The sequence below is a fragment of the Pelobates fuscus genome, chromosome 1 (assembly GCF_036172605.1).
Source record: "Pelobates fuscus isolate aPelFus1 chromosome 1, aPelFus1.pri, whole genome shotgun sequence".
Taxonomy (NCBI): Eukaryota; Metazoa; Chordata; class Amphibia; order Anura; family Pelobatidae; genus Pelobates; species Pelobates fuscus.
In genome coordinates, this window is record NC_086317.1 from 402,081,311 (window position 1) to 402,105,839 (window position 24,529).

General features: G+C 41.8%; 1 protein-coding gene across 1 annotated transcript; it reads left to right on the top strand.

Moving 5' to 3' along the window:
* Window positions 1-24,365, top strand: LETMD1 (LETM1 domain containing 1). Its single transcript, XM_063428040.1, has 9 exons — window positions 1-112; window positions 2,473-2,624; window positions 3,033-3,148; window positions 7,276-7,358; window positions 13,177-13,363; window positions 14,496-14,597; window positions 15,057-15,209; window positions 20,849-20,945; window positions 23,543-24,365. The coding sequence occupies exons 1-9, from the start codon at window positions 33-35 to the stop codon at window positions 23,614-23,616; spliced, it is 1,044 nt and encodes a 347-aa protein (XP_063284110.1). The 5' UTR covers window positions 1-32; the 3' UTR covers window positions 23,617-24,365.
* Window positions 24,366-24,529: the final 164 nt, after the last annotated feature.

The window sequence follows — 24,529 nt, forward strand, 5'->3', positions numbered from 1 at the left end:
GTTGCCTGATGCTCTCCTCCTCCTCCTAAAACATGGCGCTGTACAGGGGGAAGATTTGCCGGTCAGTGCTGGATGGAGGCAACCGGCATCTCAGGAAATGCATTGTCTTGCTGTGAGTAGGCATGGGTGTCTGAGAGTGATGGGAAGAGGAGGCATTGCCAAACCAACATGACCTCCCTGATAGACACATTACTGATACTGGCGATGACAGCCCATTGGAGCCATTACTCATAATAATCAATATGAGGAGGAACCACCAAACACGGTCTGGCCATTGTCTCAAGCTAGGTGACAGCACAAGGTCCAATATTAAGGACATCATTGACATCCCACCTATGGCAAAACAAAATACAAGAGTTGGGCAGGGCACCTGCAGCATGGCTGACCTTATAATGAACTCCTCATGATTGTGTATTTAATGGGCTGCGGTGTCAATCTGTTATTTTTTTGATGTACTGCACTTCTTTGTAACCCAGGGTAAATGTTACAATGGTTATATGTGTTTGTAATTGCTTGTAAAATAAAACCAAATATTAGCCTGTTAAATAAAATTTTAAAAAAATGCTTTCTTAGACATGGGTTGCCCTCATAATCAGATGAAGACTCTGGAAATGATGTGGACCGTACCTCAGCCATTTCCTGTTTATGACAAAGGTTCCCTTTTTTTTTTTTTGCAGATTTTCCTAGGTGCAGATCCATGGCCAGTGTTGCTAAATAAAGACTTGCCATAGAGAGCAGCTTACCAGTATAAATTCCAGTGGCATGCATGTGTTTAGTGAAACAGGGGGGAAAACATTGCCTCCCATGATGGCGGAGATTGTTGCAAAGATTTGGCAGATGCTTACATGAAAAACTAACCGCTACCTTTCATTAGACTTCTGCAAACTCCCAAGTCTGGCCATCCTGGATACGTTTTCCCTGTCGGGGACACATCTCAACATTCTGATGTTTTGATCGACTAGGTTAATATTCAGGGATCCAGAGACAGCGCTAGCATTTTTGCCTTGTGATGCCTTTGCTCTCATGCATTGTGACACAGGTCTTCATCCTCCCCCCTCACTTCTTTTGTCTCTCTCTTATTCTCTTTCCATTCTTCACTTTCTACCAGTGACCTTTAACCCCTTAAGGACCAAACTTCTGGAATAAAAGGGAATCATGATATGTCACACATGTCATGTACCCTTAAGGGGTTAAAGGATCACTATAGTGTCAGGAAAAAAAATCATTTTCCTGACACTATAGCTTCCTTAGGGCCCCCGCCCCTACCCTCAGGGTCCCCCTCCCTTGGCGCTGAAGGGGTTAAAACCCCTTCAGCATCTTACCTTAATCCAGCGCAGGGCTCCCTCGAAGCTGGTGACCTCTCCTCCCCCGCCGACGTCCGCTCCCGAGTGGAGCAGAATGCGCGTCAAGAGCCGCGCGCGCATTCAATCAGTCCATAGGAAAGCATTTCTCAATGCTTTCCTATGGACGTTCTGCACGCTGGATGAGAATTTCGCATCCAGCATCGCTAAAGCGCCTCTAGCGGCTGTCAGGAAGACAGCCACTAGAGGTTGGATTAAAGGGACACTCCAGGCACCCAGACCACTTCTGCTCATTGGAGTGGTCTGGGTGCCCACTACCCTTAACCCTGCATGTGTAATTATTGCAGTTTTTATAAACTGCAATAATTACCTTGCAGGGTTAAGTCCTCCCCTAGTGGCTGTCTATTAGACAGCCACTAGAGGACACTTCCTGCTTCATAGCACAGGTTTTCTGTGCTAGAGCGTCGCTGGACGTCCTCACGCTGTGTGAGGACCTCCAGCGTCGCTCTATTCCCCATAGGGAAGCATTGAAATTCATTTTCAATGCTTTCCTATGGGGTGCGCGCATGCGCATTAGGTCTCCTCGGCCGGCGGGTGAGATCAGTCTCGCCCACCGGCCGACGTAAGCAGAAGGAGGAGCGGCGGGGGAGGAGGAAGCAGCGACGTGGGACCTGTCGCTGCCTCTGGTAAGTCACTGAAGGGGTTTTCACCCCTTCAGCAACTGGGGATTGGGGGGTGGGAGGGAGAGGGACCCTCCAGTGCCAGGAAAACTGATCGTTTTCCTGGCACTGGAGTTTCCCTTTAACCCTGCTATGTAAACATAGCAGTTTCTATGAAACTGTTCTGTTTACATCTGAAGGGTTAATACCTGGGGGACCTGGCACCCAGACCACTTCATTGAGCTGAAGTGGTCTGGGTGACAATAGTGTCCCTTTAATGTGTTTTTGCTTCTTCCCCTTTTATTATGAAGAACTTTACATTCTACCCAGGTGCTAGTTTTTTGATGTAATTTTGCACTCTCTTTTGCTTCCATTATCACATTACTTTTAAATCCAACAAATACAAAAATCATGATTGTTTCCTTTAGCAGTATGAAATTATTTACTGCTGCTAGATTTGATGAACATCCATTTATGTTTCAATGCACTGATATGATCTTTGTTGTTTACAGGTATCAGCCTTGCCATTTATCTACCAGTAGCAAACCAAAGGGTGTGATCTCTTTAATTGTTTCAAAAGCAAAATATGTCAATGAAAAATATGAGCGATTTTTGGAAAGAAAGTTTCCAAGGTTTTATGAATTATATTCTACTTTCATGAAAGGTAAGTGTGCTCCTACATTGATAAAAATATGATTGATCACTGTTTATATATCTGCAATAGATACATTTATAGAGGTATACAGTCTCTTGTCATAGATTCTGTTAAACAGTAATCATACCTGCATTAAACGGACACTAGCCAAATTAGTGTTTGCTCAGTAAGTACACCCTTTCTTATTATTTTATTAACCTGTAAAATGCATATTGATCATCGTGTGCTGAGTGACTCCTGTCTGTTAACAGAAGAAAATCTATATGGTGGGCTCTAAATTTCCTAATTCTACCCACGTAAGTTATACATTCCTAAAAGCAAGCATTTATGCGAACTGCATTGTAATGTACTGTAAACACCCTCCTTGATAAATAGCATGAGCCTACTGCATTGCATTTACTTTCTTTACTATTACAGGTTTTCGGATGTTGTTAGTTGAGGCAAAAGAAGTAGGAATGATCAAACAAAAAATGACTCATCAAGGAGTAGAGTTTCATCAGCTGTCTTACAGAGAAATGGAGAAACTAAGACAAGTAGGTATATGTACAATAAAAAAAAAAAGAAATCACAAAAAGTACCACTTTAATAATTATACTAAATGCTGCTATGTTATTGTTGGGATACGGGGCATGAAATACCAGCACATCAGATTTCGAGAGCATACTACATAGAGTTTAGTAATTTAAACACTGGGTGTCAGTCTCTACCGAGATATTTTGAAAACTGTTTAGGTTTATTCACTAAAGTGCAAATTGCATAGCATTGATAAGGAAATTGCAAATTTTAGACCAAAGTTGTACATTTCCATTCAATTTCCACTCACAGATCTAAAGCTCTCTAGAAAGTTTATAAATTATATTTATTCAAAACAGTGGCTTTACTGTTTTTTCACAGAGTGTCAGAATGCTATCTCTTACTTAAAGTGAACCTGTTGTGAGAAAAACAACTTACCTTAAAATGCTCCTGTACACCTTGAATTCACCATATATTATAAGCTACATGGTGTATTCAATGTAAAGATTCACTCACTTTTACTCTGTTTCAGCGCCAGTTTGTGGGTGTTAGTCTTCGTGTAACATCCACCTCCAGACTGTCCTCCGCTTCTCACAAAGTTTTCTTTGGTTTGCCCTACTTAGGATGCATCCCCAAGCAAAACAAATCTCATCATTAATGTTGGCAGGCTGGCTTCATGGACTGCATTGGAACAGAGGGACGTCATGTCACTCCATTCCTAGTGCTGGCTAGGGAACATCTATAGAAACTACAGAGCATGTGCTGCGGTTGCTAAGGGAGGAGAGCAGCTGGGAGATTCTCCATATCTATACATTTGCTAGCAAAATATTGAGAATATTGATCTGCAGAAACCTAACACGACTTATCAAAAGCCAAACAAGTAATCAATAAGATATCGTCATAATATCTGCTGAGATAAATTACTGTACCCCAGAAGCTGTAGGTCAGCTACCCATTGGTATTCAAATATAAGTAATATGCTGGATAAATACAGTGCCAGCTAGGAATTAAGTTCATGATAACCAAACCTATAAAAAGGAAGTCTAGACTAGTACAAGACAAACTCCCATCTTGCATTTGCCTATATTTATACCGATTTCAGAGTTCTATATTCCTGTCCTTTCTTCTGTGAAGGGAGGAGCTGACCCATAAATAAATGCTGCCATGTTTGATCAGGAAATGTATTTTTCTCATTTAGTCAAAAGGCCTTCCCTCTGTAAATGTCACATTTACCGCATTACTAAGTCCTTTATTATATTTTTTACTAGGATCAGAACTCAAGTGCTTATAATACAGTGGATCATTAAGCATTAAGTAGGCTTCCCCCATTTAATTAGTCCTATCTAGACTCACAATCACCCTTCCCTTATCTGCTCCTTTGATAATATTAGGGTTGTTCCAAAGTTTGTGCAAAGCTCTTATTTCCTCTCTAGTGAGGTTATGACCTCTAATTTAATTTCCATTGTGGTTCATCTGTTTGAACTCTTTTAGTGCTGCCTCCGTAAAGACCATAATATAATTGTCTTTGTCTACAGTGAGTTAATCATTTAGACTTGGTTGTGAAATTAGTATTGATGTTGGATGGAACAAAAGGTGTCTTTATCAAACTTCTCATTAGATGTAGCATAATTATTCTCTAATCTAATAAATGTAGCCAAATAGATTCATTATAGTTTATCAGCTGCCTTTTAAAAAAATTTAGATTCATGCCCTAACGTATTGGCTGATTGCAAATTAGATGATCGTATTAATGCACGTTTACAAGCAAATACATTTAAATCTGTAAATTAATCTTCCACCCGTGGATAAAAGAAAATGTAATTCAATAGTGTCATTTAACAAATAATAAGTACTAACTTAGAGAGATTAAAATTCCTTTTACTTTGATCCAATTATTTTCAGATTTTTTGCATAGTCTTCCACATCTAGTCCCCTTATATCTAAGGTTCTCTTTTTGCTCCTGGGTGCCTCTCAGATATTGAAAAAAGAGGCTAGGATCTGCTCGGACGGGTGCTCTTGGGCTATATACTGTCCTCTGAAAAACTACTGCTTGTTTATGGGGCAAGGGGATAAACTAAGTTTAGGTTTAGCTACTATAATCTCGTAATTGCTGATAGGCTTATCTGATGGCCTGATATCTTTATTCAATTGCGATCCAGTCCCTTTATCTAATTGTGGAGACGTACATGGGGCAAAATAGTTAATTCTGACTCGTATAAAATTGGGATTAAGAAAATCCTCAGAATTTGTTTCCTCAAATGTCTACATCTATGCTTCTGGGTGTGGGGAGAGTGAGTACGAAAATTTACTGTACTCTTCTCCCTTGACTCCCGGTACCTCAGAGCTGTGAAGTGTGTTCTATGAAGTTTCTAAATTAGTTTGTTACTTTAGACACCCAATTGTCAGTGGTGGCCGCAATATTACTTTTACATATATTTTTACGGAAGCTGTTTAGGAAGCTGCCCTATTCCTAAACCTAATCCTAACTCTAAACCAAATGGTTTCTGTCTGCTAATATCCGTACTGATATCAGCAAAGGGATTTCTAAGATAAAACACGGAATTGTCTGTGACCACCATCTATTGACCCTCATCACTTTGAGCGCTGCATACAGCTCATTTGTCAGTCTGGGGCCACTAAATATGGATACTGGCAGGGGCGTATTAGCCGCGAGGCAAACAAGGCATTTGCCTTGGGCGGCATTTTCCAGGGGGCGGCAAAAAACGCCGCCCCCAAATGCCCAAGGCAAATGTCTTGTTAGCCTTGCGGCTAACAGACATGCTGGGCTGGTTGCTGGGCGGCCGGCGAGGGAGCTCTTCCCCTGAGCTCTCTGCTCAGCTCCCTCGCGCGCCGCCCGCAGAGTGAGACTGGGAGCCGGAATATGACGTCATATTCCGCCTCCCAGCCTCACTCTGCGGGCGGCGCGCGAGGGAGCTGAGCAGAGAGCTCAGGGGAAGAGCTCCCTCGCCGGCCGCCCAGCCTGCCCGCCAGTGCCGTCCTGCAGCCACTGGACCACCAGGGAATGGGAGAACCCCCCCACCCCCAGCATTCCCAAAGGTAAGGGGGGGGGGGGGAGTAAATAAAAAAAAATGTGTTAATGTGAGTGTGTGTGTGTGTGTCTCTGACTGTGTGTGTCTGATAGTGTGTGTGTGTGTGTCTGTGACTGTGTGTGTTAGTGTGTGTGTGTGTGTGTGTGTCTGTGACTGTGTGTGTTAGTGTGTGTGTGTGTGTGTCTGACTGTGTGTGTGTCTGACTGTGTGTCCGACAGTGTGTGTCTGTTAGTGTGTGTGTCCGACTGTGTGTGTTTGTTAGTGTGTGTGTCTCACTGTGTGTGTCTGTTAGTGTGTGTGTGTGTGTCCGACTGTGTGTGTTTGTTAGTGTGTGTCAGACTGTGTGTGTTTGTTAGTGTGTGTGTCTCACTGTGTGTGTCTGTTAGTGTGTGTGTGTCCAACTGTGTGTGTGTGTGTTAGTGTGTGTGTCTGACTGTGTGTGTTTGTTAGTGTGTGTGTCCGACTGTGTGTGTTTGTTAGTGTGTGCGTCCGACTGTGTGTGTTTGTTAGTGTGTGTGTCTCACTGTGTGTGTCTGTTAGTGTGTGTGCGTCCGACTGTGTGTGTTTGTTAGTGTGTGTGTGTGTGTCCGACTGTGTGTGTCTGACTGTGTGTGTCTGTTAGCTAGTGTATGCGTATCTGTCAGTGAATGTGTGTGTATTTAGAAGGCGGGGCAGGGGGGAAGGGTTGGTGGGGGTGGCGCGCGCGCGCGCGGGGAGGGGGGTGGCTGAGTTTTGTCCTGCCTAGGGCAGCACAAAACCAAGATACACCACTGGATACTGGCCCTGTTGGTAAAATATGGATGGAATTATTCTGTCTTGCAACCTTAAGGGGTTAAGTAGACAATAAGGATACGCTATTTTGTCTTTACCATAAACAGCAACATTATTATTCCAAATGTATTTGGAACATCAAAGGGTGTTTCAACTTTGGCCTTGTCACTCTCTGTATACTTGGCCCTATAATTACATTTATTGTTAATATTTCTAATCTGTATTTTTTTATTTATTTTTTTATATATATTTAGGTGTTGCTTGACTCACTTATAATGTTCCTCCTCTTTTTAAAATGTTTAAAATTGTATTTATTTTCTCTCCAGTTTCGCAGAGATATTATAAAGGCTGCACCTGTGGTGCTTATTTCCATTCCACCTTTTGCCAACTACATTGTCTTTCTTCTGATGTAAGTAGAACTTGCTCCACTGAATTCAAATGTCCATTGGCGGGTATGAAACCTTGTATCACATGTTAAAATGCAATTCAAACAGCCTCTGAGAATGTATAATTTGTTTTACAATGGCTATAAGGTAATCATTCACATTCAGCAAGGACGTGAAGCACAGATTTTAGTATAATAAAATATATTTATCACAAATCCCTATAATTTGTGCTTTTTAGTTTTATTTTAGAAATAAAATTCTGAATCACTTACAGTTTTTTTTCCTCCTTTATCACTAAAGTATTTTTGGCTTCCATACTTTATTAATCACTTAACGATGTTAGGACATGTTATTATGTTCTAACTATACTGGGCTCTAACGCTGTTAGGATGTATTGAGTGTAGGGTTCAATTCCTGCTCACACCAGGAAATCTGAGGTATCATTCTATAGCTGGGGATTCCCTCTGGAAGCTGAGGCCATTTTTAGTGGCCTTAAACTTTTTCAGATGTTCTGTATGCAGGGCTCAAAGTGATTTATATCTCCATTAAGTGCAATGCATTGTGTGCAAGATTAAAACTCTGGGTCCATATTTAGTTGGCCCAGACTCACAAACGCACTATATGCAGCCCTCAATCCAATACCTGGGACTTTTCTCTACCAGCTAGGACCCCAGTGACCCAAGGCGACTCGAGTAACTGTATGCAGCACTCAAAATTAGCTCTGCATACAGCCTTTTAACCCCTTAAGACCGCAGGGCGTTCTTTGCCGTCCTTAATTGGCCGGCTCTAAACGCCGCAGGGCGGCAGTGTACTGATTGCAGCTGCCTATACTGTGATTAGTACATTTATATTATTTTTTGAGGGCGGGTAGTAGGTGTTAGGCAGGTAGATAATTAATTATCCACTTAGTATATAAATTAATTTGTCCCCCTAAAATGGCACGTCGCTACTCAGCCGAGGAGGTGTATGCCATTCTGGCAGGCAGAGTGCCACTATCACTGCCTCTGACATTGAGCCTCTGAGTGAGACCTCAAGTGATGGTGCCCCACCACCACTCACAAGAGGATGCTCAGCAAGCCCAATGCCAGACGGAGACTGGGTGCCTCCAAATATGATGGCCCCAGAAATACTGCCGTTCACTGTAACAGTGGACGACTGCGAGACAATTCGTTTTATTGAGCTCTTTATGTCAGACGATATATTTGAGCTCATGGCTCAGCAAACAAATTTGTTTGCCATGCAGTATCTCTCTGCACATCTGGGGTCCCATCATGGTCGCAGGAATATGTGGGGACCCACGGATGTCGCAGAGATGAAGCGGTTTTGGGCTTTAACCCTAGTGATGGGTATAGTTAAAAAGCCCAGTATCCGGTCCTACTGGAGCAAGCAACGTATCCTGGCTACCCCTCTTTTCCCTGAGGTTATGCAGAGGGATCGCTACCTGCAACTGCTGCGATTCCTTCATTTTAATGATAACTCACTGTGTCCCCCTAGAAACGACCCACTGTTTGACAGGCTCTATAAAATTCGGCCCTTTATCCAACTCCTGTCAGACAGATTTTCTGAAAATTATGTCCCCGATTAAAGATATGTCAATTGACGAGTCCCTTATGAAATTTAAAGGTCGACTGCTATTTAAACAATATATTCCATCTAAGCGGTCCCGATATGGCGTTAAATTTTATAAATTATGCGAATCCTGTACTGGTTACACATGGGCGTTTTGCATTTACCAGGGGAAGGATAGCCATCTTGACCCACCAGGATGCCCTGATTCTGTGGGGACAAGTGGCAAGATTGTTTGGGATCTAATCCTTCCCTTGTTGAATAAGGGATATAGGCTATGGGTTGACAATTATTATACCAGTATAGAATTATTTAAAAATGTATATTGTTTTGAAACCCTAGCCTGTGGCACAGTGACGAAGAATCGCAGGGGTTTCCCCTAAGCCCTGACAAATCACTTTGTCAAATCTCCAACTTTGAAAAGGACATCTAATATTTTTGTTCCCGTGACTTCCCCCAAAAACTGAAAATCTAGTACATGGGGGTACTGTTACATTCAGGAGACAATGTTAAATACAAATAGTGAGGCTTTGTTGCAATAACTCATATCAGGAATATGAAATGTCCTGTGAAAAGTGAGTTCATGTGTGTGAAAAAGCACAAATAAAGCTATAACCGCTATGTGGGCCCTTCATTTCTGATAAAGTGGTTAGAACAGACATCTTACAATGCACCATTTCTTATACTCTGGGTTGCCTACTTTTGAAAATGGAATGCCATAATAGTGGAAATGTTATTATCCAGGGTGCCATGCTCTCTCAAATGCGATATAGGCCCAGAAAATCACAAATTTCAATGTAATAAAGCATAAATGGATAAGCTGTATATATGACCGTGTAACTTTCCAAAACACCATAAAACCTATACATGGGGGGTACTGTGGCACTCGTAAGACATCACTGAACAGAACTAGGAGTGTTTCAGGGCAGTAAACTATATACTAACAATAATATTATCAGTGAAAGTACAGTTTTTATGTAAAAAAACGCTAAATTTGGCTAGGGTTTGTGCCCAAGTGGCTACTACAAAAGACTGGCCATATCCCATTTTGAATACCCTGGGATGTCTAATTTTTCAAATGGTATGCCATGATGTGGGAATTTTTTATTTATGGGCTGCCATACGGTCTCAAAGGCAACCTAGGCCACTCAAACCAATCTGTCAAATTTCTATGTAGAAAATAAAATAATGGACAAGCCGTATATTTGACCCTGTAATTTTCCAAAACCCCATAAAACCTATACATGGGGGGTACTGTTTTACTCGTGAGACATTTCTGAATACAAATATGTATGTTTTAAAGCAGGAAAATCGAACAGAATTCTGACATTAACAGTTAAATTGCCATGCTGAAATTGAAAAATAACAAGATTTCTTAATGTTTTCAAGTTCTTTTAGATTTTATTCATATAAAATGGAGTTCCATATATGAATGTTTGATATGAAATTAAAGCTCTGTTTCCCCTGAACAAAATTATATATAATAAGTGTGGGTGCACTTAGTATGAAAGAGGTAAATTATTGTTGAACAGACATATAGTAAAATTCTGTGGTTTGTTTACATTTTTTTGGATCACAACTTGTACATTTGGCTGCGGTCTTAAGGGGTTAAATACTTAGAAGACACCGCAGGTGAGCAGTTCATGCTCAACTTTAGTTAATATGGGCTGGCAGGTGCTCAAGGGAGGTCCACAGAGTGTGGACAGACCGCAACAGCATCTCCTAATATAATAGAAAATATTAAAGAATAGGCATCACAGCAAGATGTGCTAATAAAGCAATATTTGTTGAAGCCACGTGTGCCCCTGGTTCATGGTAAAAAACATTTCGGCTGTATGAGCCTTAATCATGTAGGGTCTCCCAACATGGCCCCATGCTGATTGTGATCGGTACTGGACGTTGCCAGCTGCCCAGTAGTGATCAAGTGTAATCAGCATGCCTGATTTTCAGCATTAGAAAGATAGGCCTGTAATGTTGAAAACAGCCAGTAGGTGGTGACAACAACATTCTTTACTGTTTTAAATAGAAAACTCATCTGCTGATATCAGTACTAACTTTAGAAGAGGGTTATGATAGGATTAGTGGTTAGTTGTAGGGTTAAAGAGCACCTGTCATGACAATACATTTAAATCTTAAATGATAGATAATCAAATTTCATTTATACATTATACTAGCACAATTCCTAGCAAATGTCTTTTCTCTAAAATCTCATTAAAAAAGAGCCCTTCCCACCTCCTCTCAGTCAGTTCAGTCTGTGCCAAATTGCAAAGAGATAAAGTTGCGCTCTGAATGTCTTTTACCAGGAAGAGTCTCCTTTTGGTGTGCCTCCTGCTTGGATTCTTCAATCTAAGGGAAAGCAATGCCTGCAAGGGGAAGTAGGGGAGGGGCAGGCTCTATGTCAGAGCAGTACCTGCAGCAAGCACAGACAGAGGCGAAAAACAGCCAGAATGATTTATTGCAGAAGCTTTGGATAGGTATTCTCAAAATGGAGGGAGAGAGATCAGATCAGTTTTATTTACATAAAGTGTTGGGGACTTTTAACCTGCTTCTTCCCAAACAGGGATTTGTAGGAAAGGTGTGTTTTACAGCAAGTGTAACACCCACTGAAACATGTTTAATAATCTCCGCAAGATGCAGGAGTAATGGAAATGCATTTAAAATATGAGCTTTTGGGTGGGCGGGGCCTGACCAGCATGGAAGACAGACGTGCTACTGCAGAGCTCCCCAGACAACAAGGCAAAAAAACCCGGGACTGGCCTTCACCAACAGCAATCAACCACAGCTTGCAGTGCCTCGGGACTTAACTGCACATGGCCTAAATTGGAGCTGGGACTTACCTATGCAGGTCCCAAAACCGGAGCTCCGTGCTGCCTGCCATGGACGCTGCGCACTAGACTATGTAAAATCCCTGCTCCACGCTCATAACCAAGTTTAATATCTTTACCACAGCTAATTATACCATGTTTCCTGCCTTATACCCATGAGAATATAATGCCAGACATACTGTTGGTGTTTAGCAGTCTTGGCTAAGGAATACACACTGAGCCTCACTCATATAAGCTCTAGCTGATAACAGCTAGCCAGTTAAGAGACCATCACCCTCTCTCACTACTGCCAGCATGTCAGTACCTTATATAGCAAGGTTTCTTTCTCATATAGTCTGCAAAAGATGATATGCCTACCATCTCTATTCATTGAGGCATTAAGCCTGACTAACACAACGATAATCAACATTCTGTTAACATGTCTTCTAAGGTATAGATTAGTCTTTACTATGCCTGTACATGCCTTGTCTCTCATCTCTATTACTCCTCTGAATAAGCTTCCTGGATACACTCTATGTACTAACTTACTTAACCTTATATGTACACTCTCATGCACAAGCCATGCTCTCATCCTATGTCTCTCCTCTACCTATTTCTCCATGACATGTGCATTATGCTAACGTTTTCAAAACCAAAAGTGAACCTAAACTACTGTTCTAGAGCTCATATAAATATTATAAATAATGTGCATGTAAATCAAATGCCATAACATGTAATACCAATGTTCACCTATTCTACTGGATGTCGCTGCTGTGGCGCACGCCGGCTGTTTGTTAATCTTGTGCACAACCAAAATAAAGAATTAAAAAAAATATATATAGATATATATATATGAGCTTTTAAGAGCATTAAGGGAAGAAATATTTAACTATATAATGTGAGTCAAGCCAGAGATAAAAAACTGCAAAGGTTCACTTTAATGTTAGGGCAGGTATATGGTTAGAGCGTAAGCAAAGGGTTAAGGGTATGCCACCAAGGTGGACTCTGCAACCTTTTGTCATCCCTGAGTACCAGTGTAACACATACAGTTTAAATACACACTTAATCATGCATAATTAATTGTAAGTGATTTAAGTTGCCAAAAGGTGGAGTAAATAGAGAGATGAAAGAATTAACTCCAAACATAGTATAAGTAGACAGAAAAGAGATTATAGTCCATGATTAGAAAAAAAACGAATTGATAATAAACTGTATTGACCGCACCCCTTAATGACTAGCATCCAATGAAAGTAGATTATGGGAACATGCTAGAAAATGTTCTTTTATATTTCAATTAATACATTACATTATTACATTAAAATCTTATTTTAGATTGCATATGAAAAAAAGTGTGCATTCAATTTGTTGTAATTAGGGTTTTTGAATGTATTGATATGCTACCACGTGTTCGAATTTTTAATTATATGCTGAATGCTCTTATTAAATCTTAATTTCTGCTCTCTCCATTAAGGTATTTTTTTCCTCGGCAGTTGTTAATTCGTCATTTTTGGACCCCAAATCAGCAAGAAGAGTTCTTGGATATTTATCACCACATGAGAATGGAATCCTATGTAGATATCTTGGACAACTTGTCAAAAGCCATTCCCCAAGTCACGGAAAAGTCGCTCCAAAGCCAGATGCTAAATCTCTGCACCCAGGTACTGCTTTATTTGTGAACCTGTGATCAGGAATGTTACTGTGGCTCAAATTCACTGGTTATTTAACATATTGAGCCTGTAAATAACTAATGCACAACAAGACTATTATTTTATTCTATGTGTGTTTTGGTAACATATGCCAACATGGATTTGAAATTTACATTGCCCAATGCCTGGTACATGTAGTTCCAGGGCCTTGGCAGGAAGTTATTTTTTACCTTGAGTACAGGACAAGGGCAGGGAATGTGTGGTCTGCACCTCAATCAGCAGACCACAGTAATTGCTCCCTCATGGTCGGGTGCTCATTAATGAGTCAGAGCACAGCCGCCAGTACTTCCAGCAGCTGTGCTGTGAGCACTGGACTGGGAGGGAGCGATTACTGGACCACCAGGCAAAATTAACCTCTCCAATGACCACCGGCTAGAGGAAATCCCTCCTCTCCCTCTGTAAACCACTAGACAGAGTTAATCCCTACGGGCCAGTAGGGAAAATTTAGCAGGAGGGGGCAAAACATAGATCACCATTATTCATAGCCAAACACGACACACACAGTTTACATCAAACACATAGCCAGCACACAACACACACACATACTACAAACAGCCAGAGCAACACACATTATTCACAGCCACCACACAGCACGCCAGCACACCACCCACTCGATAAGCCAACACACAGACACTAAGCACATTTACTGCACACAGCCAATACACAGCACATCACGCAACACACACACTTACACACAGCCAGTACACAACACCAGGATTCCCAACTGTTCGGCTTTTGGCAGGAAAGTGCCTATTTTGGACTCCTGTTCCACCAATCCAATTTATTTTCCTGGTGTCTTGCATCAGGGTTAGCCATGAAACAATCCTTGCGCAGTGCAAGTGCATTATACAAGGAGCATTTCAGCAATGCACTCTGTATGGTCCTTTATGTTGGGGGGTTGCAGTGGTGAGTAACTTTTTGAGTTGTCTAGTAGTGCAGGATTTGAAATTTTAAGTCCTGATTGGTATTGGAGCAGTATAAAGGTGACCATTGAAAGTGAAAAGCTGCACTCAAGCAATGTTATATAAAGTGTGTGCTTCTTACTTGTTCAAGTGATCTCTGAATATGACCTATTGTCTCTTAGGTGAAGCATGGATCCCATCCGCAGGTAAATGATATCCAAGCAGTCGGTGCCGCATTCACCGGCCCGCCCTTGGGTTTGAAGAGACTGGATGTCCATCAACTGGTAAGATACTATTACCAACATTACAATAATATAGACACAATATATACAAATTCCTCTAAACACAAAAGATAACCATCAGCATTTACATAGGTAACAGGGCAGATCTTATTTTTTAGTTGCCCATCCCTATTGAAAGAACTAAAGAAAAATTAGGTATGTAGAGGTAAAACAGTAAAAATGATTTAAACCTCAAACATCTTTTGTAGGTAGAAGTAAAAACAGAATCAATGGTGGGGCGGGGAGAAACACACAGAGACTCATCCCAGCATGCACTACGTGTTCTTGCTAAGCAGCACTACGTAATTATTTCCCTGTGCATTGATTTATTCATCAATTTTTGGTGACTGGGATACTTTAGAATCCTTAGATTACACATGAGCGTTGTTTTTTTTTCTGAAATACTTACTGTAATTCATTGTTTTCTGAATCTACTGTCCATCATTATATTTCTTCTAACAGAAAGCCTTTAGCCGTGTTCTGTTCCTGACACCACACTTGCCAGCTTTCTTTCTGCAGCGTCGGCTCGGGAGCCATATTTGTGAGATCCATAACCTGGACTGTGCACTGCTCAAGCTTGGAGTTGGCAAGCTTTCCGAAGTAGAAGTAAAGAGGGTGAGAAATATATTGATCCTATGTGGCCAGAAGGCAGCAGCAAAGCAGGAATTGTTAAGATTTGCTACCTAAAGGGGACGTATTATGTATGTTTGGATGATTAGGTCAATTAATAATATACATCGTGTTACTGAAACTGCCATTAAAGAGACATTTCTAGCATCATAACAAATTGATGATGTAAGGAGGTCTTCTATCCAGTGGTGTATTTTGAATATGTGCTGCCCTAGGCATTACGAAATTCAGGCACCCTTCCCTAATCTAAGTTTGCTGCACCTCTTCCTGTTTAAGACCAACATGCACTTTGACTGACAGACACACACTGACACATCCACTCAGTGACAGGCACACACTCTTAGATACACATACACTGATATACACACACACTCTCACTGATTTGACACTGACATATGCACACAATCACGCACACATATTGACACACACTCACTAACAGACATACACTGACACACTCACAAACAGACATACACTGACACGCACACTCACAAACAGACATACACTGACACAGGCACACTCACAGACATACACTGACACAGGCACACTCACAGACATACACTGACACAGGCACACTCACAGACATACACTGACACAGGCACACTCACAGACATACACTGACACAGGCACACTCACAGACCTACACTGACACATGCACACTCACAGACCTACACTGACACACGCACACTCACAGACATACACTGACACACGCACACTCACAGACATACACTGACACACGCACACTCACAGACATACACTGACACACGCACACTCACAGACATACACTGACACGCACACTCACAGACATACACTGACACACGCACACTCACAGACATACACTGACACACGCACACTCACAGACATACACTGACACACGCACACTCACAGACATACACTGACACACGCACACTCACAGACATACGCTGACACACGCACACTCACAGACATACGCTGACACACGCACACTCACAGACATACGCTGACACACGCACACTCACAGACATACGCTGACACACGCACACTCACAGACATACGCTGACACACGCACACTCACAGACATACGCTGACACACGCACACTCACAGACATACGCTGACACACGCACACTCACAGACATACGCTGACACACGCACACTCACAGACATACGCTGACACACGCACACTCACAGACATACGCTGACACACGCACACTCACAGACATACACAAATTCACTGACACACACACATTGTCTCACACACTCGCAAACTGTTATAGATTTATTTTATTTAAATCCACCCAGCCTCCCTACCTTTGGGAGAGCTGGAGTAGATTATTTCCCTGTGGTGCGGCTGGCCTGTCTGCTGCTGCTGGAGATCTTGTGCTGCTGGGTGTGTGGGTGAGCCATCAGCGTTGGCAGCAAGGGAGCTGTAATCTTCCTGCTCAGTTCCCTCACGCATAATGTCATATTCTGGTATCATGTCTGGGCGCGCAGGGGAACCGAGCAGAAAGAGTTCAGAGGACAGCACTCACTCGCTGCTGGACCACAAAATAAGTAGATGCCCATCTCGCGGGGCCATAAGGTGGCCAGCCGGCCAGCTCTTGAGCCCCTCATGAAAGAGGTTGACAAGGCATCTGCCAGGGCGCTTTACGGCGGCGATTTTACCGCCACCCTGAAAGTGCCGCCCAAGACAAATGCATTGTTACTTTCGCTGTTACTACAACACTGCCTCTGTCCCATAGTGCACATAGTGTCTTATAAGTGCAGCATTTAGCAAAAAAAACAAAAACACTACACTGCAACTACAAGCTGTCCTTGTCACTCAAGTATGTCACGCAACTAACTATGTTTTACTCCTCCTGTACAAGTACTATTTTGATAGGCTGCACAACAGGGGTTTATGGAAATTATAATTCATTTGTTTCTTTCTACAGCGGGAAGCTGAAACTAAACTAAAACTATCATAATCTTGGCTGTGATTGAATTTATGAGATAAGCTTACCTTTTCCGTAGAAAGTTACTGAAGCATCATAACTGGCAGATTAACTTCCTGATTTGTGCATAGCCCACCTAAACCCTGCAAAGCCTGAGGATTTAGACATCAAATATAGGAGTTTTTTGGTTGTTGTGTGTTTGTTTTTTTTATATTTATTTTGCATATTGTTTTGAATGCATTTTGTTGATATCATGGATTAAATGTGTGTTCTTTTCGATCTGGACAATCCAAAGAATTGAGCCTGATGCTTTAAGCTGTGTCAGCTGTAGACATTCCTGTTAAAGGTGCATTGCTTTAAACAGCAGAAGAGCAGTGCTCGGCCATTGCAACATCCAGATTTGTTTTCAGATGTAACCCCATAATAATGTTAGAACGTGTCATTACGCCCCAACTTTAATGGGCTTTAATGTCTTTAGGGTGTAATGACACATCCTGTAAATTTGGTGTGAGCAGGGTTAAATTGATACCTGTCTGCTGGGCCAATTTTAGTGCCCCCAGTCTGTTACATGAGCTGTTTGCAGCGCTGGAAACCAGAACTGCAAACATCTTGTTAAATAGGCATTTCAAGGCTTATTAAAATGATCGTGATGTGAGCAAGGTTAAATCTCTGCTCACACCACTAACCCCAGGTATTAATGGATACTTTGGGCTCCACTGATTTTGCTGGCCCCAGAATTTTTGATGAGTTATTGCAGCTCTGGAAGTGACTCCTTAACCCCTTAAGGACACATGACGTGTGTGACATGTCAGGATTCCTTTTTATTCCAGAAGTTTGGTCCTTAAGGGGTTAAATGACTGTTAAATGCATTCAAAGAGATTGGGGTGTGATCAGAGTTAAATCCTTGCTTGCTCACACCACTAACCCCAGGCTCATTTAGATTACACTAAGTGTAATTTTGAAATGGCCAGTAGATGGTGGCAACATACCATCATCTACTGTGTCAAATACAGAATAAACAAAATTGATATTCACGGTGGGTTAATTTAGGTTTAGGTGAGGGTTACACTTAGTGCTAGGGTAAGGGCTCATACTTGGTGTGGGTAAATGTTGTTTTTGGGCTAAAGATAATGTAGGGTTGAGTTAAAGCCTCCAGCCAGCCCCCTTTCCATAGAGCCAGCTGCTCGTCCATTCCCCTGCGCGGCCTCATTGCCAGGAGGAAGTAATTACAGTTCTCTTCACTTCCTCCCGGCGCACAGAGAGTTGCACGGGGCTGGAGAGACAGGAGAAGGAAGAGTCCGGAACAGCGGCAGCCTACTCCCATCAGCTGCAACCAGCCCCACTAACCTGATGTCACTTGCTTCTGCCCAGTTCCCTGTGTTCCAGGGAAGACACCCTCCTGAGCCCAAGGTAGGAAACAGGAGGGTGGGTATAAATGTATTTTTGTTTTATTTTTTGTAGGTATGTTTGTATCTGTCGTGTGTATGTCTGTATATGTATTTGTCTATGTGTCTATGAATCTTTCTGTGTGTGTGTGTGTGTGTGTGTGTGTGTGTGTGTATCTATTTGACTATTTGAGTGTATCAAATAATAAATAATACTTTGTGAGTGTGTGAGAGAATTTGTGTCTGTGTGTGTTTGTCAGTGTATGTCTGTCTGTCAGGCTGTCAGTCAGTGAATGTGTATGTTTAGGTCACCAGCTCCCCATCCGATCAAATGGAATGATGTTTTTACTGTAGGGAGAGGTATTAGCAGTAGAAAGAGGGAAGTGCTCATGCCATTGTACAGAACACTGGGGAGACCTCACTTGGAGTATTGTACGCAGTACTGGAGACCGTATCTCCAGAAGGATATTAATACTTTGGAGAACGTTCAGAAAAGGGCTACAAAACTGGTTCATGGATTGCAGGATAAAATTACCAGGAAAGGTTGAATGATCTTAACATGTATAGCTTGGAGGAAAGACGAAACAGGGGGATATGATAGAAACATATGAATACATAAAGGGAATCAACACAGTAAAGGAGGAGACTATATTTAAAAGAAGAAAAACTACCACAACAAGAGGACATGGTCTTAAATTAGAGTGGCAAAGGTTTAAAAATAATATCAGGAAGTATTACTTTATTGAGATGGTAGTGGGTGCATGGAATAGCCTTCCAGCTGAAGTGGTAGAGGTTAACACAGTGAGCGGGTTTAACCATGCTTGGGATAGACATAAGGCTATTCTAGATATAAGAGTATTCAGAAAATTGGGCAGACTAGATGGGCCAAATGGGTCTTATCTGCCGTCACTATCTGTGTTTCTGTGTCATCTTTTTCCAACGCCGTGCCAGTCTTGCCAAAGCTGGCCCGCCTCAGTAGCTGAGATCAATTACCAATAAGCATCTCCTTATAGAGATACGATAAATCAATGCATCTCTTTGGGGAACGTTCAGCGTCTCCATACTCACTGTGCAGCACTGAGTTAGGAGACACTTTAGTGTCCGTTTGAGTGACTGCCACTAGAAGTGTTACTAGGCAGCAATGTAAACACTGCCTCTTCCCTGAAAAGGCAGTATTTACATTGAAAAGCCTGCAGGGACAATATATAGACACCAGAGCCACAACATTAAGCTGTAGTAGGTCTGGTGACTATAGTGTTCCTTTAAGAATTGTATTTTTGTCGTAGGGGGGAAAAACTGGCTCCTAGATTGAAAGCAAACTTGTCAAGCCCTGTGTTATAGTATTGGATGTTAAATTAAAGCCCTTTCTTTCCTTTACAAAACTCTATATAATGTGTATGGGGGCACTTGACGAGACAGTCAAGTGGAACAAACCTATAGCTCTGTCCTTAAGGGGTTAAGCTTTAATTTTATAAATGTATAAAGTGCCATTTTATGATTTTGCTAGCAATTTAACACCAATTATAGATTGCTTTTTATAGTCTCTAAAGTGACACCATAATACAATTTTTTTAAATCAAATCATTAACATTTGATTAATGGGAAAAATATGATCTTTTTCTTGGGACTGGAGTTTGATCCCTGCCCCTGCTGTTGAGTATGACTCTTTATTACAGTTAGGGCACAGTCACACCCACGACTCATTTGGCTTTTCTTATCTTAATATATTTACCTGATCGCTAATATAGTTGCATAGTAATCTTGGCTGAAAAAAAACTCTCCAGTCCATCAAGTTCAACCGTTAAATGCATTTTTTGTGCTGTTGCTCCAAAAGAATGCAACAAAAACAGTTTGAAGTGATGACAAGTTATGCCACTAAATGGGGGGGGGGTGTGTGTGTTTCTGGACTCCATGATGGCAATCCGATATCTCGTCGACCACCAACCTGTTTACATACATGTTAATTATATCCTTGAATATTCGGTTTCCCATACAAACCTCTATCAAAACATAAAGTACATTTGTTTAAAATGTTTCTTGTGTGGTAGAAACAAAAGTATAGTATATAATAATGTAGCTTATGCAAGGTAAAAACATGTATAGTTGCAAATACAGACCTTTTACAATGAACTCCAACTCCCTGCAAATACGGCTTGGGGAACTGTCCCCTTAAGTTAAGGTTTTTGTTTTTTAACCCTTTCATTATCCGTAAGGTGTATACACATTGTTGGCTTATTTTTGCATATTCAGATTTTCTAACATGGGAAAATTAAATGCTGGTATATTGCATGACATTACATACATATTTGAACTTCTCTTTTTGCATTTCAGGCTTGTTATATCAGGGGCCTTAATTCGACTCACCTTAGTACAGAAGACTGCAGGACGTGGTTAAAGTGTTGGCTCCAACTCTCTAGCAGACTAAAAGGTAAGGATTTTCATTGCACTGAATGTTATAAATATAAAGAACTTACTAATATTATCTGTCTGCCTAGATGTATCATCAACATATATACACTGCTCAAAAAAATAAAGGGAACACTTAAACAACACAATGTTACTCCAAGTCAATCACACTTCTGTGAAATCAAACTGTCCTCTTAGGAAGCAACACTGAGTGACAATCAATTTCACATGCTGTTGTGCAAATGGGATAGACAACAGGTGGAAATTAAAGGCAATTAGCAAGACACCCCCTATAAAGGAGTGGTTCTGCAGGTGGTGACCACAGACCACTTCTCAGTTCCTATGCTTCCTGGCTGATGTTTTGGTCAATTTTGAATGCTGGCGGTGCTTTCACTCTAGTGGTAGCATGAGATGGAGTCTACAACCCACACAAGTGGCTCAGGTAGTGCAGCTCATCCAGGATGGCACATCATTGCGAGCTGTGGCAAGAAGGTTTGCTGTGTCTGTCAGCGTAGTGTCCAGAGCATGGAGGCGCTACCAGGAGACAGGCTAGTACATCAGGAGACGTGGAGGAGGCCATAGGAGGGCAACAACCCAGCAGCAGGACCGCTACGTCCGCCTTTGTGCAAGGAGGAACAGGAGGAGCACTGCCAGAGCCCTGCAAAATGACCTTCAGCAGGCCACAAATGTCATGTGTCTGCTCAAACGGTCAGAAACAGACTCTATGAGGGCACAACATCCAAAGATGGGGGTTGTGCTTACAGCCCAATACTGTGCAAGACGTTTGGCATTTGCCAGAGAACACCAAGATTGTCAAATTCGCCGGTGGCGCCCTGTGCTCTTCAAATGAAAGCAGGTTCACACTGAGCACATGTGACAGACGTGACAGAGTCTGGAGATGCCGTGGAGAATGTTCTGCTGCCTGCAACATCCTCCAGCATGACCGGTTTGGCAGTGGGTCAGTAATGGTGTGGGGTGGAATTTCTTTGGGGGGCCGCACAGCCCTCAATGTGCTCACCAGAGGTAGCCTGACTGCCATTAGGTACCGAGATGAGATCCTCAGACCCCTTGTGAGACCATATGCTGCTGCGATTTGGCCCTGGGTTCCTCCTAATGCTAGACCTCATGTGGCTGGAGTGTGTCAGCAGTTCCTGCAAGACGTAGGCATTGATGCTATGAACTGGCCCGCCTGTTCCCCAGACCTGAATCCAATTGAGAACATCTGGGACATCATGTCTCGCTCCATCCACGTTGCACCACAGATTGTCCATTTGTTGGCAGATGCTTTAGTCCAAGTCTGAGAGGAGATCCCTCAGGAGAATATCCGCCACCTCATCAGGAGCATGCACAGGCGTTGTAGGGAGGTCATACAGGCACATGGAGGCCACACACACACACACACTACTGAGCCTCATTTTGACTTGTTTTAAGGACATTACATCAAAGTTGGATCAGCCTGTAGTATGTTTTTCCACTTTCATTTTGAGTGTAACTCCAAATCCAGACCTCCATGGGTTGAAAATTTTGATTTCCATTTTTTAATCTTTGTGTGATTTTGTTGTCAGCACATTCAACTATGTAAAGAACAAAGTATTTCAGAAGAATATTTAATTCATTCAGCTCTAGGATGTTATTTTTGTGTTCCCTTTATTTTTTTGAGCAGTGTATTATCAAACCATACAATAAAACCATGCAGTCACTCCTGGGCAGCAGGTGCTATTCTTGTCTGCCACAATAAATTATGCCCATCTTGCATTATTCAAATGATTGGCGTCCATGCCAGCTGCCCTTTGAAATAGAGGTTGATGGTTTTAGCCAGTTTGTGAGGGGTGGGGGAGGGGGAGGGGGAGGGGGGGGGGGGGGAAGATGCTGGACCTGCTCATGCAAAACATCAAACAGCAGGAAGTGTTTCTAGTGACTGTCTGTCAGCAAGTCTTAACCCTGCAATGCAAACATTGCAGTTTCTCTTAAACTATAATGTTTTACATCGCAGGGCTATGGGACAGGGACATTGCACCAAGACCACTTCAATGAGATGGGTGGGTGCCTATAGTGTTCCTTTAAAGCTTCATCGAATTTTTTTGGTTTACAAAGATCTATTTGCAAATTGCCTCCTTGCAGATGGAAACTTGGGTGCAATGTACCAGTCCCACTTAGCACTTAGTACTTGCTTTCCTATGGGGAGGGCCGTATGCGCTCACGGCGCTTGATGCCATGCACATTTGACCTTCCCCCAGGAGGGACATCAGTGCTTGTATCGAGTGAGTAAATTAAGTGTTTTAACCCTTTCTCTGCCGGAGGGCACCAGAGTGTTAGGAATATAGATTTTATTCCTAACACTATAAAATCCCTTTAATTACGTATTTTTTCCACACTGGGTTGGTACATGCTCATACTTGGTTATCAGGCTATTACAGCTGTTTTTCTTTGAAATGTATGGATCTGATTTCCTATGTGAGTACCATCTGTGATTGTGTTGCTTATTCTCTAGCCCATGAGCTCCCTCTTGTGTTAATCTGTTGCAATGATGTACAAGGTTTAACTTTGTATTTTCCTGACAACCAGGGTTATTTACTAAAGTAAAAGAAAATATTAACAGCTGTTTTTTGTATTTTGCAGTCTCTGAGGCATCCTTATTGTTACACAGTATGGTACTGCTGTCTACGAACTACCACAATTCCATAAAACAATAATTGTAGAGGAACCCTTGGACAACCAATGAAATTCCAGTTTACTGGTCGCTATTCCATTAGAGAGCGTAACATTTTGGAAGTGGGACGCTGGATTCTCAAGTCACCATGTTTAGGGTTTTCTATAATGTGGCCTGAATAAATATCTTCTTCTGATAAGCTACAGTGAAGCTTTTGGAAACCTAATGTTTGTCAGGGAATATCCACTTAAATGGTAATAAAGGGACCACATGATGTAGATGAAGCTACTGCACTGGACAATCACTAACATCTTTAATGTCCTAGCTAAACTAACTCTCCTTTGCTGAAATAAATACATGTACAGCCCTTATATGTAATGGGCCAATGCACTGGGAAGGTAATCAAACTATGAAGACTGATCAACACTTGCCCACTTAAACTTGTGCAAAGCCCCTCATTTCAAGAATTCAATCCCTTTAAAGTGGTCTGAACCATGACATATTGCTACCACTAGATGAACACCTTCCACAGACTGGACACTGGACATGTGCAACCACGAGACACTTTCTAAACCTTTTTTCCATTGGTAACCACCGTTTGTCTTTTATAGACTTAATAAATGCAGTTTTCTTGCTGTTGCCATGATTAGGTTTATCTTTGTTTTAAAGATTTGCATATTTTTGTTTTATATTATGTGTAACTGGCGCTGCATGGCTGTATATTCTGTGTTTTATGTCATTAAGTGATGTTTTCAGATTGTAAGATTAACATTATGGACACGGCTCATTGTCTAAAACACTGAGGTTCCTATTTACTTCTATGAAGGTTTTTTTTTTTTAATGAAAAGTCTTTGTGTAAATGAGAAGTATGTGCGCATAAGCTGAATGTATACCATTAAGGGGAAAAAAAAAAGTGAAAGAAAAAAGTCCTGGTCTTTGTCAAATCTTGACAAATA